Genomic DNA, 16,723 nt, shown 5'->3' with positions numbered 1-16,723 from the left:
TCATTGTAAGATGCGTTCAATGACAATGCTTTTTGCTGCAGCAGCACAGATGACAGGATTTACAAGCCTCTGGGTGCTGCACTTGTCCTGTCTCCTAGAAGAATAAAGCAAGGCTCAGCAGTCTAAGATCAACATATCAGGGATTTAACAAAACTGGAAGAGAGAATTAACTGAAAAGAATTATTCTTTCTATCCACAAGGAAATATAATGTAAGTGCTGTTCTTCAAGGGAAGGTGGAAGAAGTAGCAATTAAAGGTTGCCTGAACAGGAGCTACACAGGACAGTGAGAAGGAAGTGACTGCTGCACTCACAACAGGGATGGGGAGTGCAGGAAGATGAAGACAGCACAAGAAATAGTCCTGACGTTGACTCAGAGACAATTTGTGAGGTACCAGGTTCCTGAGGAAAGGCAGGTTTGGACATGATCACTGTGGCCTCCTGTCACTTGTGTCCTTCTGTCCTAGTGAACCATGGTCATGCTGTGAACGTACCCAGAGCTGCACACATGAGGCAACATCCACAAAGGGAAAAGTGAAAAATTCGGTATGACTGGTGCAACTTGTAGGGAAACTTTTGCCTCATAATTGTTTTCACCTGTGAGGGCTTGAACAATGCTGCAAATGCTGCTGCTTTCACTGGTGTGGAAACAGCCGTGGATGAGTCAGAACATGGAAATAACTCAGCTGACAGTGAAACAAAGAGCCTGGTCTCCTGCCATAGTGTAGAGGCAGTCACTGTGTTTGGAGAAGAGTAGTTCCCAATTGTGCATTCCAGCATACAGAGCAGTTGCTCAGAGAACCTAGCATTTCTGCAGGACCTTGTTATCTCCTTCAGCCCTTTTGTTCCCTGCAAAACTTCCTTCCAAATACACTTTCACCCAAACTGGCACATTCCTTTCCCTTTTTCAAAGTACTTGCAGGGCTTTTTCCCTACTCTGCTTAAACTCCTTAATCAGCTCATTTTTCTTCTGCTTTTCTACCCAGTACACACTGGGAATGACAAACTTGAATATTACTCGGCACTCTGGACAAGACTCAATGATGGATTTCTTGAACTACTTGGTACATCTCCACTGCCAGATGCAGGACAAGAAGTACGTGTGGTTGCAATTGGAAAGGATCCCAAACCTCCTCTCAGAGGCTGGTGGTTTCTCACACAGCACTTCCACACAGATGCTGCACACCTTGACTTGACTGGCCTGGAAAGCAAAGGCCTTTTCCGTACCAAGTTCAAATGTTGCTATGCACATAATCTTGTGAGCCTTCCTCTGTTCTTGGTTGAAAGGCTGAAGCACTTGCTGCCCACATATCTCACCCATGGCCTCCTGGAGCTACAGGCAGCACTCTCCCAAGTGCCACATTCCCTCCACCATGTATGGACACAACTGCTCCTTGTCACCACAGGAGCTCCCAGTCCACTGCAAATTGCTTCCAAGTGGTAATGGGGCTTCACTTCCAGATTGATATTTTGGTTGCTGCAGCACAGCACAACTATGAGGGCACTGGACTTCTGCTGCTCTTCACTCAAGCCACACAGATTTCTGTCCCTGAGCCTCCTCTTACTCTGTGCTCCGTGTGGTGGTGGGACCACACTGGGGCCTGTGAGGGACTGCCAGGGACGGTATGGTGGCTGTGGCTCACCCGGGGCTGTGACCCTCATCTGATCACACCTGTACCAAGCACTGCAGGCACACTGTCCCTTCTGGTAGTACTTGAAGATGGTGGAGGATTTGCTTGTAGGCAAATCATGTGAGAGCAGAAACTTGTTTGCCTCCCAACACACTCTCTGCACGTAGTACCTGCACGTCACCTGCTCTGTGCTCATCGTGGCAGCACACTGCCTGGCCTCTGGCCACTGACTTCTGGTTGTTGAGCACAGAGAGTCCAGAGGACAGTGGCAAGAGCAACCAGAGGTACAGCAAGTGCACCCTGCAAGGAGGTACAGAAAAAAAAGAAGACTTGATTTAGTCTGGGGGAAGTGGAAGAGATACATGATAATACCCTTCAAATAGGTAAAAGTGCAGTATAGAAGGTAATAAACTATTATCTGTGTCTGCCAGGAGACAAGAAGTGATAGGTTGCAGTAAGTGAGATTTATTGGTTACAGTTAGGAAGGGCTCACATTAGACTGTGTGGGGAGCAGATGAAACCACCATCAGAGGAGCCCTGGAAGAGGTGAGACACCCTGTGATCAGGAATGGTTTAGCCAAAGAAGTTCCATCTCCCTCACATTTATTTCCTATGATCTTTTGTTATACTATGCACATGATGAAAATACTCCAGAACCTCTCCCCATTCTCTGTGAGACCTGTGAGCAGTGCTTTGATATCTGTGTCTCAGACACAGGCTCCTGCCAGGCTGTTTCAGCTGCTTGGGTTGCAGTGAGATTAGCTCATGTCCTTTTAATGACGTAATTAATAAAAAACAGGATTCCAAATGAACTACTGGGTATTAACAACCCAACTGTCATTGATTTTACATGAAGCCAACTGGAATTTCACAGAACAGACTGCAGTGCCAGGCAGACTTCACAAAGACTGCAATAAGACATCTTTGCCACTGCAACAATCTCATTCCTTGAAGCAACAGACCGTTTCAATCAGTTCTTGCCATGGTCATTTTGTTATCTCACTTTTACTTAATTGGTTACTGCAGGGCTGTCTTGGAGACTTAAGATCTGCTCTTTGAAACTACTGGATTCTTATATGCAAGCTAGGAAAGAGAAATGGGATTTCACACAGCAAAGTTGTCTGTAACAAAACTGAACCAAAAATGCTGAATGCATTATCTGATGTCCAGCAACGCAGCTGTCTGCTGAGCTCAACCTTGGAGATTGGCTCCCAGCAACTGAAGCCCTTATTATTATTATTTTAATAAACATGTCTGAATTCTTGTCTGAAGTCAACTGCCACTGCAGAGGGCAAGTCAAACTTTACTCTGGCCTTGTTGCCTGGGTTTGCTATCCCTGTGTGTACATTCACCAGCCCTCAGGTTTGGTTGCCCCCTCCGCAGTTTTCACATGCAGATCTCTTGCTGATTCCTCTTTTGAAGGTTTTTGTTTCTGGCACTCAAATCTTGGCTGACAGGAGTGCAGCCATGCTGTGTGCTGATTGCAGCTGGCAGGTGGATTAGAGCCCATTCAGATGGCTGTGAAATGCTTCTGCGAGACAGAAATGGCAGAACAATGGATTATTTCACCATGAAGAGCCCAGAAACTGATGCAGACAGTCACGTGGAGGAGACAAGCTGAGGAGCATGAAGACATAAAGCAATTTTTGCTTCCACAAGCCCCACGAGATCTTTCCAGCTCGAAGTTTTGGAGATCTTCTGCCAGCTCCCTTCCTCCTCACCTAAGCTGGTTGATTTCTCTGAGGTACAGGATGTTCTCAATTTTTTCCAAAATATGTGGGAGCTACAGTTGCCAAGTAACAAAACCTCATCACTCTTTTCCTGAAATGCATAATTCCTCATTTCTCAGTTTCATGGAATGGACAGATGAAGCTGTGATCTATGACACTTGTTCACTATCAGGATCATTTAGACTCCAGTCTTGCCCCTGAATAAATCTATTGGATAGAGAGTTCAGGGTGAGGAAGGGATCTGACTGCCCTTTTGTCTCATCTTCAAAAATAAAACTGGGGATGCATTTCACGATTCACTGAACTGACTCAGTGACCAGTGTAATGAGATTTCATTAATACAGCAACACTGCAGCCAGAGAGAGGCAGCCCAACATTTTATTCAAGAGGTGTCCGTCCTCCTCACCTACTGAAAAGCACTCGATCCCAAGCAAGATCAGAACAAAACTGAAGGATCCCTCTCCTTCACAGGAACTGGGAGCAAAGTTCAGCTCATTGTAGTATTTGTGGAACTAAAGGAGGTCCACAGGATGATGAGGTATGAAGAAACTGTCTTGGGAGACATGAATTGAACCAGGAGAGAAGAACGTTGAAAAATGAGGACAGCACCAAGATTTTTAAAAGGAAGAAGGCCCTAGGTAAGCTCTGGTTCAGCTGCTTTTCAGGAAGTCCTGGAACCAGCCGGCATTTGCTGAATCTAATGGTTTTAACAGATAAAAGGAAGTGCTTATTCACACTGTGCAAGTGAACTTCTGGAACTGGCTGCCCTGGGAAGTAGACAGAATTGTCAGAGTCAGGCAGCAATTAGACAAAATCACAATCAAAAAGTCTAGACATGGACACTAAATGCCCTAGGCAGGGATGTCCACTTTAACACAGCTGATACAACAATTTGGCTGTTGTTAGAGGAATGAGGGGAATGGACCACTAAAGTGGCCAAGCAAGTGTGCTTTCCCTAAATAGCATCTTTTATTGCCTCAATCTGCAACAGAGTACTGGACATGATGGATCCAGGTTTGCTGTTGTTTCTTACTTGTCTCTGATTTGATAGAGGCTCTGTTCTTCCTGCACCATGACAGAGTTCATTCCCCTTTGATCCTGCTCCCAGTAGAGCCAACAATCTAGCCCAGGTTGCATAAAGAACCACATAACCTCCAGATTTCATCCAAGGGTTCATCTTTTCCTGAATATCTTGAAATCTTTTTCTGTACCCTAATTTCCTTCTTCCTTCCACACACCAGCAAGAAGCACCATGTGACTGAGCTGCTTGTGAATCTTGAAGATGAGCAGTGTCTGAAAGTTTGTGACACATTAGCAGAGCGACACAGTGACAACTCCATGTCTGTGCACTACAATAAGCTAGTTATAAACAAGAGGGTTTCTCCTCTAATGTTCCCAGTCCTTGCTACCACACTGGAGAGGACTGGACTAATGAAGATTTCCTCCTGTGAGCTCCATGAGACATCTGCACTATTCCTTCTGAACTCATTACAGTGAACAGAACACAGAGCAGAAAAAGCATTTTTTTGCTGGCTATAAATCATGAGTGACACTAAAGTATTGCTATTAGCAGCAGAAAAATGCTTTTCTCCCCCATCCTCATTCATCCCTGTGTATGTACAACACTATGGCAAAGGGTGATGGGGTGTCTGGATGGAAAATTAAATAGAGGTTGTGTTGTCTGAAGATAAATTGGTACCTCCCTTGACGTGAGTGACTTTGTCTTTTTCTGATTTGTTTTTTAACTTAAAAAACACTGAGACTAGAGATAAGGATGAGCTTTAAAGCCCTAGCCTTTGTCCCCTCCCAGGCTCTCCTGAACAAGTCCTGTCTCTGAAATGAGCTCGAAATGAAGATAAATGTTCTGGCAGTAATATGCAATATTATTTTTGGCATTTGAAGAATCCCAAGCTAGATAAGGGAAAACTGAAAGGAAAACAAAGCTCTGTTTTTTTCAAATGCAAGAGACCAAATTCTGCTTACCCATATGAACCCAGAATCCTTTCTTTTTTTCCAGATTATTGCAATAATTCCTGATTTTCACTGGAGTAGCTGATTATGGGGCCTTATTTAAAACCCAGCACATTCAGAGACCCTGGTGGAATCACACAATAACACAACTGAAAGACAAAGGTATGAGAAGACAGTGCCAACTCCCCAGCTTCTGCCCAAAGGCTAATTTGGTTTTGGACCATGTTAGCTGTAACAATGATAAGATTAACACCTGATACCAAGGGAAAGGCTGAACTGTCTGAGACCTCCTTCAGCAGAACAGAACTGGCTCCAGCTCCTCCAGCATATTAACATATGTTAGAGGAAAGGCCTCTTTCCTGGACTAGGGTGTATTTCCCTATAGAGCCTCTGTGCAAAGCTCAGAGCAGTGTTTCTGCTGATACATTTGTTGGTATGTTGAATAAAACATGTGCCATTTGACATTGTTTGCTTGGGCTTCCACGGAGAATGGGAGAGAGAAGGCAGAGAGGCATGAGAGGCTGAATCTGGCCTTTCTAGGAGCAGGATGAAGCCCAGACAAATGCAGGAGCATGTCACATTTTTGATTCTGAGAGAACCCTGACCAAAGGACACAGCTCTCCCTGCATTGATTGCAGTGCCAGCTGAATATGTTGCCTTAAGACAAGGAAAAGTAAAAAGCCCAAACCTTTGCTCTCTGTATGTGCATTACATTGTTACAGACGTGTATGCTTTGGAAATTAAATGGGAAGGGATTTTCAGAAGAAGCTAAGTCTTTTAGAGGCAAAATTTCTAGTGCTTAGAAAGGCTCCTGTGTCCAAAGGACAGCATGTGCTCTGCAAATTTTGATGTGTTTTGTCAAGGCTGGAAGTTTGATAAGAGACTGGTTCTCAAGAGCTCTTAGAGCATCCTGTTCTAGGGAACAACAGTTTTGATGCTGCTGGTTTTAAACTAAGAAGTTGTCACATCTCAGCTGTTCTTGGATTTGACTGGCATGTGAGGAGTGGTTGCATGGAATGCTAGAGGCATTGCCACCTGTTGTGTCTATTCAAAGTTAATCGTTTTCTAGGCAATTAAGAACTGTGCAGTGGCACATTTTATAATACAAGATTTGTATGATGTGACCAGAAGGAGCGTCCTAGCATAAGAAATAGGATGCTTCTAAAGGAATTCAGAATCTCCCTCCAAAAATCTGTGAAATATTCTCAGGTCAGTTCAGAGAAGCAGCATATTGAGAAGGACGTCAGCAGAATCAGGAAGAGCCCTAAAGGAAATTCGTTTGGCCACCAGGTACAGCACTGTCTTCCAGATAAGCTTTGATGAAACACTTGTTCATTTCATTTCTGTCACAGTGTTTCTAGCTCTGTAATGAAATACCTCAACCCTGGCAGCTGTTGTGCCAGTGACAGGAGCTGTTCTGTCACATGTCAGTGACACCAGGGCCAGCTCTGCAGAGAGGAGAGTCACTGGCCAGGCAGTCACAGATGTGCCTTTGGCAAGGAACAAGCAGTGGGAAGATGACTCCAAGATTTTCTGTAACTACTAAAGGATATGCCCTTGACACCCACAGAGCAGGGTCATACCCTGTCCTGAGCTCTAAATAGTTCAAAAGCTAAAAAAGCTGCTGGTCTTTGGTTTCATGGAGCTGATCATGGCAGTAAGGCCATCTTTAGCAGGGTGTTAATATTTGGGGAACCTTCATCTCCAAGAGATTTCTGTTTCATGGAAACAGATTAATTCTTGTCTTCTATGCAGTCACAATAGTCAAAACATACTCTTTATCTACTCTGACCACCCTTTGTTAAGCAGCTTTGCTTCCTTGCTCCCCACCTTCTCTTTTTTCTGTTTGGTACTGACACTAAGGCCCCTTTCCCTCAATAGAGGCATCATCGTTTTCCACAGGAATACACATAGTATACACAACTAAGAGCTGATTTCCTTGCCAGCAGTGGGTGTGGAAGGTTGTAACTTTTTCCAATGGCAAGGAAAAAACAGCGAGCTCACTGGCACAAATCTATCAGTGAAGCTGCACAAGTGTATTAAACAGAGCAAACAAGAACTTTGCTGTTACCTTTCAAGTAAATAGTTTCTCCTTCTCAGTTTGCTCCAGCATAAAAATCCCTCTGCCCTGTACATGCCACTGCCAGTATTTATTTTTTAAGAACTTGGATCTGTTTATTTATTTATCCATATTTAGTTTAAAAGTCTGGGCTCAAAATTAAACAGTCATTCATAATGTCATTATCTGCCTTGCTCTGCAGTTAGATACTGTGTGTGGTGTCACAGGACAAAACCTTTGGCAAGGCCTCCAGAAGAGCAATTTAGCTCCTCATCCATCTTGCCTGGCAGCATGATTGGCTTCCAAGTTTGCACTGCTAAATTTGTTATTTTACTCTGACTTATATTATTGAGTGTTAAATCACTTTCTGAAGTGTTTATTGGTAATAGTTGAATTCTTTCCACTCATTTGAGCTACTTTTAAAACATAAACATTTCCTTGTATTTTGGAGCTTGATGGAAAGGTGGGGAGAGTTCCTCAGGAGGATGGGTTGTAGAAATGATCAGCTCATTAAGTAGGGACAGAATGTGCCAGTGTTGTGGAGGAGAACATCCTCCCCCTTCCATCAGGATGAAACAGTAAACTCCCACTGCCACTCCACAGCACTCACATGAGGAAGGTTAGATTGGGACTTGGTTCTCCCATCATGTCTTGGCCTGTCAGGAAGCAGATGACCTGCTTACTGGAACACCAGTGACTTCCTGGCAGGATCTTTGTAGATCCTGAATCTCCCTGGATAGAAGGCCAGGCTGTGATCTGCAGGGTCAGGTGCTGAGGAGGTTATTGGGCACTAACACGCCCATGCTTCCAAGTGTGAAGTGTGGTCTGCAGCCCCTCCCTGGCACTGATGTCTCTTGGGAAGGAACCAGAAACAACTTTCTTATACCTATTTAGGAAAATGGAGCAGAGGATTAGAAAGCAGAAATAAACAAAGAGCTTAAAATCTACTGTGGCAGTTAGAAGCTGAGCTGGAGAACAAAGGCCAGAGGCAGGTCAAGCTAGAGAGAAGGCAGAATTTCAAATAAGCCCTTTGGCAATTGATCTCTTGAGGACCCAGATGTGACAGCCCAGCAGCCTGATCCAGGCCTGTGTACTCAGTACTGCAGGTCCTCTTACCTCTTGCCCTTGCATCATGAAGACCTACAAGTCAAAATTTTTCTTTTAATTTTATTTTTAATGAGGAGATCTGTTGAGTCTCTTTCTTGCATCTGGGAGTTACTTTCCAATCTGATGAACACTGACTTTTAGAGATGACACCAAGATCACAGTAACAATCAAGACTCCTTTGATGGCAGAGCTAAAAATACACTCCCCAGCTGACACAAGCCTTCAGAAGGAGAATACAGAGTTTGGTTTGAAAGAATACATCTTCCTTAGTCTTCATGTCTTCTGCCAGAGGACACCAAATCTGTGAAAACCATGCAAGCAGGTCACATCTGTCTTCTGAAATGAAGCAGCCATATACAGACCCATATTACTTTCAGCCTCAGCAAGGGGAAGCTTTAAACCCTCTGAGTGCCTTGGAGAAAGGCTTAATTGGCAGTTTTTTGCCTCTCTGGTCATGTTGGCATTTGTCAAGTTATTGCATGGCAGGAAGCACATCTTTAGCTGCTTGCCCTTGACAATCCCTTAGGAAAGGAAAGATCTGGGGCAGCTGATCGACAGGACTGAAACTGAACCTATCTACCTCCCTTCCTGCTCTCCTCCCTGCTAATTAAAGGGTGCTGGCACACAAGCCCTGGCTAATGAGGCATTCCCAAAGTCCTGCTTCTGCACTTGTAAAGGAGACTGTGGTGAGTAGTGCCACTGCCACCTCCTGGGCTTTCAGAGGTCTTGAGCACAACCTGTGGGTTGCAAATGCAGATTTATGCAAATGTTGGGCAAGAAATCATGGATTGCCCAGCTGCAATCCGTGCCAGCCCACTCTCTCCCCAGGTCAGAGGAGTGATGGCACTGACAAGCAGGTGTTTGCAGAACAGAGTGCAGGTCTCCCTCCCCTTGGAGGCATTAGCTAAAGATGGATCATTAAGGCTTTTGGGTAGGAGACAGATGAACAATCACACACAATATCAGCTCCACATTTGTAATGTGTAATGTGTCAGGGGGTAAAAGGTTGAGCAACCCACTTTGGCAAATGGAAATAGCAAGAAGGGTGTATTTTTCTGTCTAAATGAAAGCCTTCTCTGTGTGTTATTTTTTTTGTGTCTCCATGCATAACTTGAATGCAGTGAAAGGAAAAATTAATTTATTTGGTCAGACAAAAATACACCACATTTATTGTTTTGAGAGATACAGGGGGTATTTCGTATTTCTACATGGCTGCTGTAGCTATAATTGGCAGCACAATGTTCTGTCAAAAAAAGGCATTCACCCAAGAATGTCTGTGGGCCCAGCCAGCTTCAGTCCTGGAGGTGGATGTCCCATCTCTAAACCTCTGTGGGTAGTGCTCCATCGCCAGGAGTCTGTTTGAAGCTCCCATTTAGGGTGTTGGCCCTGAAGATGTAAGACCTCCCTCTAACTGAGCCTTCAGTGTGGATGCTTTCGGGCTTGTTCTGGCAACGGAAGAACATAAGGAAGCCATTCCTGTAGTTCTTGTTCATCCATCCATAGAGCAGGGGGTTGACAAATGTAGAGCACATGGCCCCGACATGGAAGACAGTGTACAGGAGTTTGTACTCATGGAAAATAAGAACCAGATCAAGATCGATGGCAAGCTGGAATATGTGGAAGGGGAGCCAACAGACTGCGAATACCACAACTACCATCACGAGCATTTTGGTTGTCTTCCTCCTCCGGCACTGGTTTTCATTCCTAGAAGTGGGGCTGACATGGTTTTTCAGCTTGAACCAGATCCTGGTGTAGGCATAACAAATAATTGCAAGAGGAAGAACATACTGCAGGAGGAGCATGGACAGACTGTAGATGGTGGCATCTCTGTTGTTAGCAGAGGGCCATTTTTCTGAGCAAACTGCCATTTTGAGGTTAATGGACGGGATTTCCTCGTATCGGTACTCCCTGAAGATGGCCAGAGGCCCTGCTAGGACAGCTGCTGCCAGCCACATGACAGCTATGATGGTGAAACTGAGCCTCTTGGAAATCCTGCTGTCCAGGTGGAAAACAATGCAGCGGTACCTATCCAGGGCAATCACAGTCAGGGTGAGAGTGGACACATGGACACTCAGAGCTTGAGCATAAGGAACCAGGTGACAAAGGACAGCTCCAAACTTCCACTCGTCCAGCAGGGTGTACACTAGGGTGAAAGGCAGACAGAGTGTGTCCACCATCAGGTCTGCCAGGGCCAGGTTAGCTATGAAGAAGTTGGTGACAGTCCTCATGGTCTTGTACTTCACTATGATGTAGATGACCAGTGAGTTTCCGATGAACCCCAGCAGAATGATGAGGGAGTAGGCAGCAATCAGGATGACCTGGACCCCCAGGATCTTGGTGCTGTCCATCATGACACTGCGGGACCCAGAGAGATCCTGGGTAGGAGTGACAAAGTCCTTGGCATGCCAGCCATGTGGCAGGTTCTCCTCTAATGCTATCTTCTCCACAGTGAATGTGCTGTTGGCTCCCTCCAATGGTCCCATGCCTGGCCTGACACTTTCCATAAGGAGGAGAAGGGGGTCTGGAACACAGACATAACAGAAGTGAGAGCACACATTGCGGTCATTTTTTATGAGATTTACTTCCCTACAAAAATTCCCTAACACCTTAAGAACTAGGAAAGGAGAGAAACAAGGCACTCTCAAAGTTAAGGCGGTGTTCTCCACCTCCCTGTAACAGTTTATTTATTTCCAGATTGTGCACCAGGTTTTTTCTGTTTCTTATTTCTCACCTCTCAAGGTGAAAATATCTGTCCCTCTGCCTCTGCATAAGTCTCTGCCACTGCTCCTGCTAGTGATGCTACCACCCAATCCACCCAGTACTGTCTGCTCTCCCTCCCAGTAATGTGGGTAGCACAACTAATGCCATTTAATGAGCCATTCTCTGTGATCAAGTGTGTGGCATAGTCATTCCCTGGCCCCCATTACCAGGCCCTCAAGGTCCTGTGAAGCAACTAGACAAACCAGTTTTCTTCTTCCTTCCCCTGCCAGTCTCAGGGTTCCCACGCATCTGGCAACTGTTGCCCGCCTTGGTGGCTTTGAAAGTCACAGGCACCCAGCCAGGCAGGAGATGGTGTGTCCCCATCACAGAAGAGGGAAGTTTGACAGCACAGAGAGCACAGTTACAAGTCCTAAGTAGGGAGCTACTGGACAGTGAGGCCCATGAACCCTGTGGCCAGGAGACACTCCACATCCTCTACTTTCTCCAAGGATTCAGTGAGTGGCTCATATTCCTTTATAGGATTTTTGCATCTAGATTATGATTGTTACAATGATAAAACAAACCATGTATTAGGATTTGGCCCAATCTGAAGAGGGTCCAGGTGATTATAAATTATAAGTTGTATTATAAATTCTGTGTTACTTAGGTGATTAGAAATCATAAATTATTAATAAATTCTGAATTTTGCCATTTGTAGATTGTACTATGTTGATTCTGCTTGTAGAAATCCTGTGCTGTTTCAATCATAAATTCAGTTCTATATTAATCATAATACCCTGATAAAGAAACAAAGCTTTAACTGTCACCATGATCGAGTGCCATCTTCATTCTGCCCATGATCCCTAAAAGAACCTCTCTGTCCTCTCAGTGTTGGTGACACCCAAGCATCCACTGGCTTAGCAGAGGAGGGAGCTCCTACAGGGACATGCCTGGGCAGGGCATAAACTGAAGCTGTGAACAAGCCTCCCATGGAGCTGCTGCTGAGCATCCAGGCACAGACAGGCCGAGAGCCAGAGCCCCAGCATGCATCAGCCTCCTGCCACGTGTGGCTCAAGAGCCTGTGTGGGATGGCTGTGGGAGCAGGGAGCCCGAGGGGCCAGAGCTGACGCAGCCTGGAAGCCCTGGCTGGCATTAGGTGCCACTGGAACAGCAGTGTTGTCACAGCAGGGTGTTCATTGAATCCAAACACGGCAGGAGAAAAGCCAGCTCTGTTACTGGCTCCTGCTCAGCCTCCGTGGCTCAGAATTGCTGTGGGCTGTGTGGAGAGGGGTGGACATGGCCCCTCACATATCCCCTCTCCTCAGCTCTGTGAGTGGGGCCCCACTCCAACTGCAGACTTAAAAGTGAGTGAAAGTCGTCACTGCCCAAGCAGGGAGGTCAGCAAAACATTGTGGTTTCTCTGACCTGCAGAGAGGGGGGAAAATGCCCTTTCACTAAGGGAGGGAGGCAAAGGGCTTAAATGAAGTGGAAATTCGAGGCAGACTGCTGGATATCTTCTCAGGATCCTCAAGGAAGGAACTGGGTTTGTCCCAGTAAAGATGTGAGCACTGCTGACTGGGTGCTGGTGGGCTTCCTGCAAGTCCCATACAAGCCAAAGGTTTAAGGACAGCCTGTCCTTGGCAAGGGAGAATACTTTGCAATTGCATTTCAACCTAAACTAAAATTGTGCTGTCATCCCTCCTCAGAGCAAGGGTTATGATTCCCCACCAGGAGCTGCTCCCAGGAGTCTGCCTGGCCGGTTGCAAAGCCAGGGCCCTGCTGAGGCCCAGCAGAAAAGCTGTCTGCAGTAAAACCATCCCTGCTGGCGCCCTTTCTCTTTCCCTCTCCCTGTCCAGTTGCCTGCCTAACGTTTCACCCTGCAGACTGATTTGTGCCAGTGGTTCCTGTAAATGAAGCTGTTGGGCTCAGACTCTGTGAGATAGTGGACACATGTAGCTACTGCTAGGAGGGTAGGAAGCAGAGGAAAAAATGGGTGGATCTGCTAGGACCAGGGTTTGTTTAAGGGTGATCTCAGACCTCCACAACACCCCTGCCCCCGCCTTGGAAAAACCAAGGGGAAGCTCCAGCTTCTAAGACAGGAGAGAGGAGCTCAAAGCCATGCCATACAGTGGGTGCAGGGGAACAGGCAGGGCCCTGGGAAGGTGGCACAGCCGCAGCCCCTTTGGCAGATACCTGTGCTGCAGTGCTGCAGCTGGCCCGGAGCAAACCCCACTGCCAGGAGAGCAAGGTCAGCCAAGGAAACAGATCAAGTGCTAGGGACACTTTCAGTGACTGTACTTTCCCTGCTTGCCACTCATCTGGGATTTAAACCTTCTGGATTGTCCAGCATTACTTTATCACTTGTTATCGCCTCTTCTGTGGCTTGCCTGTTCCATTTATCTTCAGTACCAACTCCTGGCACCAGGCCAGTGGACATTCCTTCTCTTTTTCTCCATCTCATCCACCAACTGGCTGCCAGATCCTGCGCTCACATCTCAGCCTATTTCCTTTTGCTGGAGACTGGCAGCTACCCACCATCTGAGAGGAGCCAGGAACATCATGGCTGTTGGAGCTGCTTTGCTTCCTAACAAAATGGCCTTAATGGAGTCACTATTTGATTTTGTTTGTTTTGTTTTTTCTCCAAAGGGGAACTATTACAAATCAATTAAGACATTTTAATTAAGAGACAAAATGATTATAATAAATGCTCCCACTCCAGGGGCTGCCTGGAGGTCTCTGGGATGCTGCTAGGAGTGGACTGAGGTCTGTTCCAGCAAGTAATGGAAGTACTGGCATATGTGTAGGCTGCTGTCAGGCCCCATGCCTAACAGGCCTGCCAGACTAGATGAAAAAAATCTTTGGAGCTGAGAGCCAACTGTTTTTGGGACAAGAAAGCAGCAGGACAGACCAGGAGGAGGCAGAAGTGCTATCTAGGTCCTTTCCTCTGTGCTGAGTTGTCAGGAAGGGATGCAGAAACAGAGTGCTGCCTGTATCAAGATAACCCTAACCCTCACCCTCTGCTCCAGCTGAGGTTCAGCCTGAGGCAGGGCTGGGACCCAGGGATGGCTCCCAGTGAGACAGAGCTGTTCCCTGTGCCAGCAGGCTTCAGCCTTCAGGAAGTGGGGAAGCACAGGGGAGCCCTTCACTCAGCACACTGCTGTCAATGACTGGGACAGTGGCCAAAGTGACAGCTCCATTCCTACTGAGGGCCCAGACCAGGTGCCCTGGGACTCATCCACCTCTGCTTCCTGGGGCACCCCAGCTCCCTCCATGCCCCTGCTGCAGCCCCAGGCATTCAGCCAGACTGGAAGAGGCACATCCAGACCTGGAAGAGCTATCTGTAAAGCCTGGCAGGGTTCAGAAAGCAAGGCTGGAAGGGTGGTCAAAGAGCTGGAGAAAACAGAGCTTGTTAATTAGAATTTCTCTTTTTGTCCAAGTATTGAGACTGGAGTCCATGGCACCAAAAGGAGGGAGTGAAAGGACTTGGGCCAGTCTCTGCTCTTCGGTTAATGACAAACTTTCTACAGCTCTGTGAGGGCTGAGGCTGATGGATACTTCCATGGCTTGGCTCACTGATTTATTCCATGCTTGTCCTTCCTCCAAAGCAGCTCAACTACACCACATCCCTTAAGCTCCAGCAGCCCAGTCAGGAGCACTGACTCATCTCATCCCCAGACCCATGTCCAGACAGACGTCCATGACACAGGGGCTGAGACCATTCCTCGTCGTGAGGAGCTGGTGGTCACCCTGGGACAAGTCACCTTCTACCACCTTCATGTTCCCTTCCAACACTCAAGAGGCAGCAGTGTTCAGTGTCCCTGCACCCCACAGCACAGCACTTAAGGGAGAACACAATAAATGGGGATATGGAGGTTAACCAGCCTGCCAGAGACCACACAGCACATCCAAGGCAGGGCTTGGGCAGAGCCCAAGTTTTCTAACTCCAGCCTCCTGTATTCACCACAGAGAGGACTCTGCATCTCAGCATAAAACCTGAACATAGATATCAGGAACTGCATGAAAATGCAAAATGTGACTGATGGAGGGGAACTAATTTTGTCTTCTCTGTGCAATGGGCAGGTTTCAGGACAAACAGAAGCTCTGGATGATTTCCTGAAGCCAAAGAACAGATAGAAATTATCCCAGCTCCTTCCATCTCCAGTGAAGGGGTGATTGCCTTGCTATGATACTCCAGCAAAAGGGAAGACCCCCTAACCAGCCCACCATTTTCTGTAGCTTTTTAAGTCATCTATCTGCAACTGGTGCAGAAACCTCATGGCATCAGATACTCATTGCCACCCAGAACTGCTGCTGGGGGACCCCAGCACAGAACTGACACTGGGAGACAAAGTGCAAGGACAAGGAGATACAATCAGGGAGTTCTTGTGGTTCCTCACACTAAATATTTTCATGTCCCAGCCTAGGCTGGAGCCATAGAAGACTCTGAAGGGGACAAGGCAATGAAGATGCTGTAATCACCCAGCTCAGGACAGGATGAAAATGGAGGTGGTGAGAAGAGATCTGTTTGGCAGGGATAGATGCTTTGTCATGGGAATTTATCCTACAGAAAGCAGGGGGGAGCAGTGCAGGGCCCTCTGCCCTGTGGGATGTGCCATGGGATCAGAGCAAGGCTGGCTGGAACATAGGGATCATTGGGTGACACTGTGATGGAGACACACCAGTTGCTGGGGCTGCAGAAAGGAAGAGACAGTGTGGTGGATGGATCCTGGTTAACCTGGGGAATCTGTTACCTCCTGAAATGTATGGAGTCTGGGATAGGTGAGACAGTGGAACAGAGGGAAATAACAACTCACTGACAGAACAAACAGGGAGAAAACGCAGTATCCTGCTTTGGGACAGACCAGAAACTCTGTAGGTGAAATGCACCTGCAGCAGGACTATAAGAGGATTTCTCTGATCAAGGACTAAAGATGCAATGGGTGCTGAGAAGAAGCAAGCACTGATTTTCCTGCTGTATCCCATATCCCCCTTTGCATCTCCCTCTCCGAGGATGCTGATCTGTGGCAGACAGCTGAGTGCCAGCAGCGTGTGCAGTCCCAGCACGGAGGAGCTGACAGAGGTTTGTACCAAGCCACGAGGAGGCAGACTGCAGGAGAGATCAGGATTTCTCAGACAGCACGCACCTCAGCCCCTCACCTGCCCCTCTGGAGCAGGATGTGCCCGGGTTCTGCAGCACCCTGGAGCAACCTGCTCTCCTGACTGCTCTCACTCAGCATCCTGCTTCCCACACTCCCTGCTTCTGCTCAGGGACCTTTCAAAACTCTCCTGTCAGTATCTCGTTTCCTTTCTCTATTCCAGCTCTCAGGGCTGTCACTCCCCAAATCCAGTTTCCCAAAGATGCTTGGACCTTTTTTTGCCTAAACAATGTGGCATGGACAAGACCTGGCCCCATCTCAGCCCTGCTGCTCAAATGAGCCCTCCCTGACCCACCTGCAAAGGTCAGAGCTTCCTCCTCCTCCAGGAGCTGAGCTGCTCACCTCCAGTCACTGTCTCATCGCTGGCCAGG

The 16,723-nt window shown here is 47.0% G+C and overlaps 1 protein-coding gene and 1 pseudogene across 1 annotated transcript; both read right to left on the bottom strand.

Moving 5' to 3' along the window:
• LOC128795865 (E3 ubiquitin-protein ligase makorin-2-like) lies at positions 1-1,825 on the bottom strand (annotated as a pseudogene).
• A 7,837-nt stretch (positions 1,826-9,662) lies between these two features.
• LOC128795721 (neuropeptide Y receptor type 2-like) lies at positions 9,663-16,723 on the bottom strand. The gene is made up of 2 exons (XM_053956736.1): positions 16,648-16,723; positions 9,663-11,017 (listed from the first exon to the last, which is right to left on the bottom strand). The coding sequence occupies exon 2, from the start codon at positions 10,998-11,000 to the stop codon at positions 9,816-9,818; it is 1,185 nt and encodes a 394-aa protein (XP_053812711.1). The 5' UTR covers positions 11,001-11,017; positions 16,648-16,723; the 3' UTR covers positions 9,663-9,815.

Source organism: Vidua chalybeata, chromosome 15 (genome assembly GCF_026979565.1).
Source record: "Vidua chalybeata isolate OUT-0048 chromosome 15, bVidCha1 merged haplotype, whole genome shotgun sequence".
In the NCBI taxonomy this organism is placed as follows: domain Eukaryota; kingdom Metazoa; phylum Chordata; class Aves; order Passeriformes; family Viduidae; genus Vidua; species Vidua chalybeata.
Note: the sequence above shows the minus strand (reverse complement) of the source record. Positions and strands in the feature narration are given on the sequence as shown.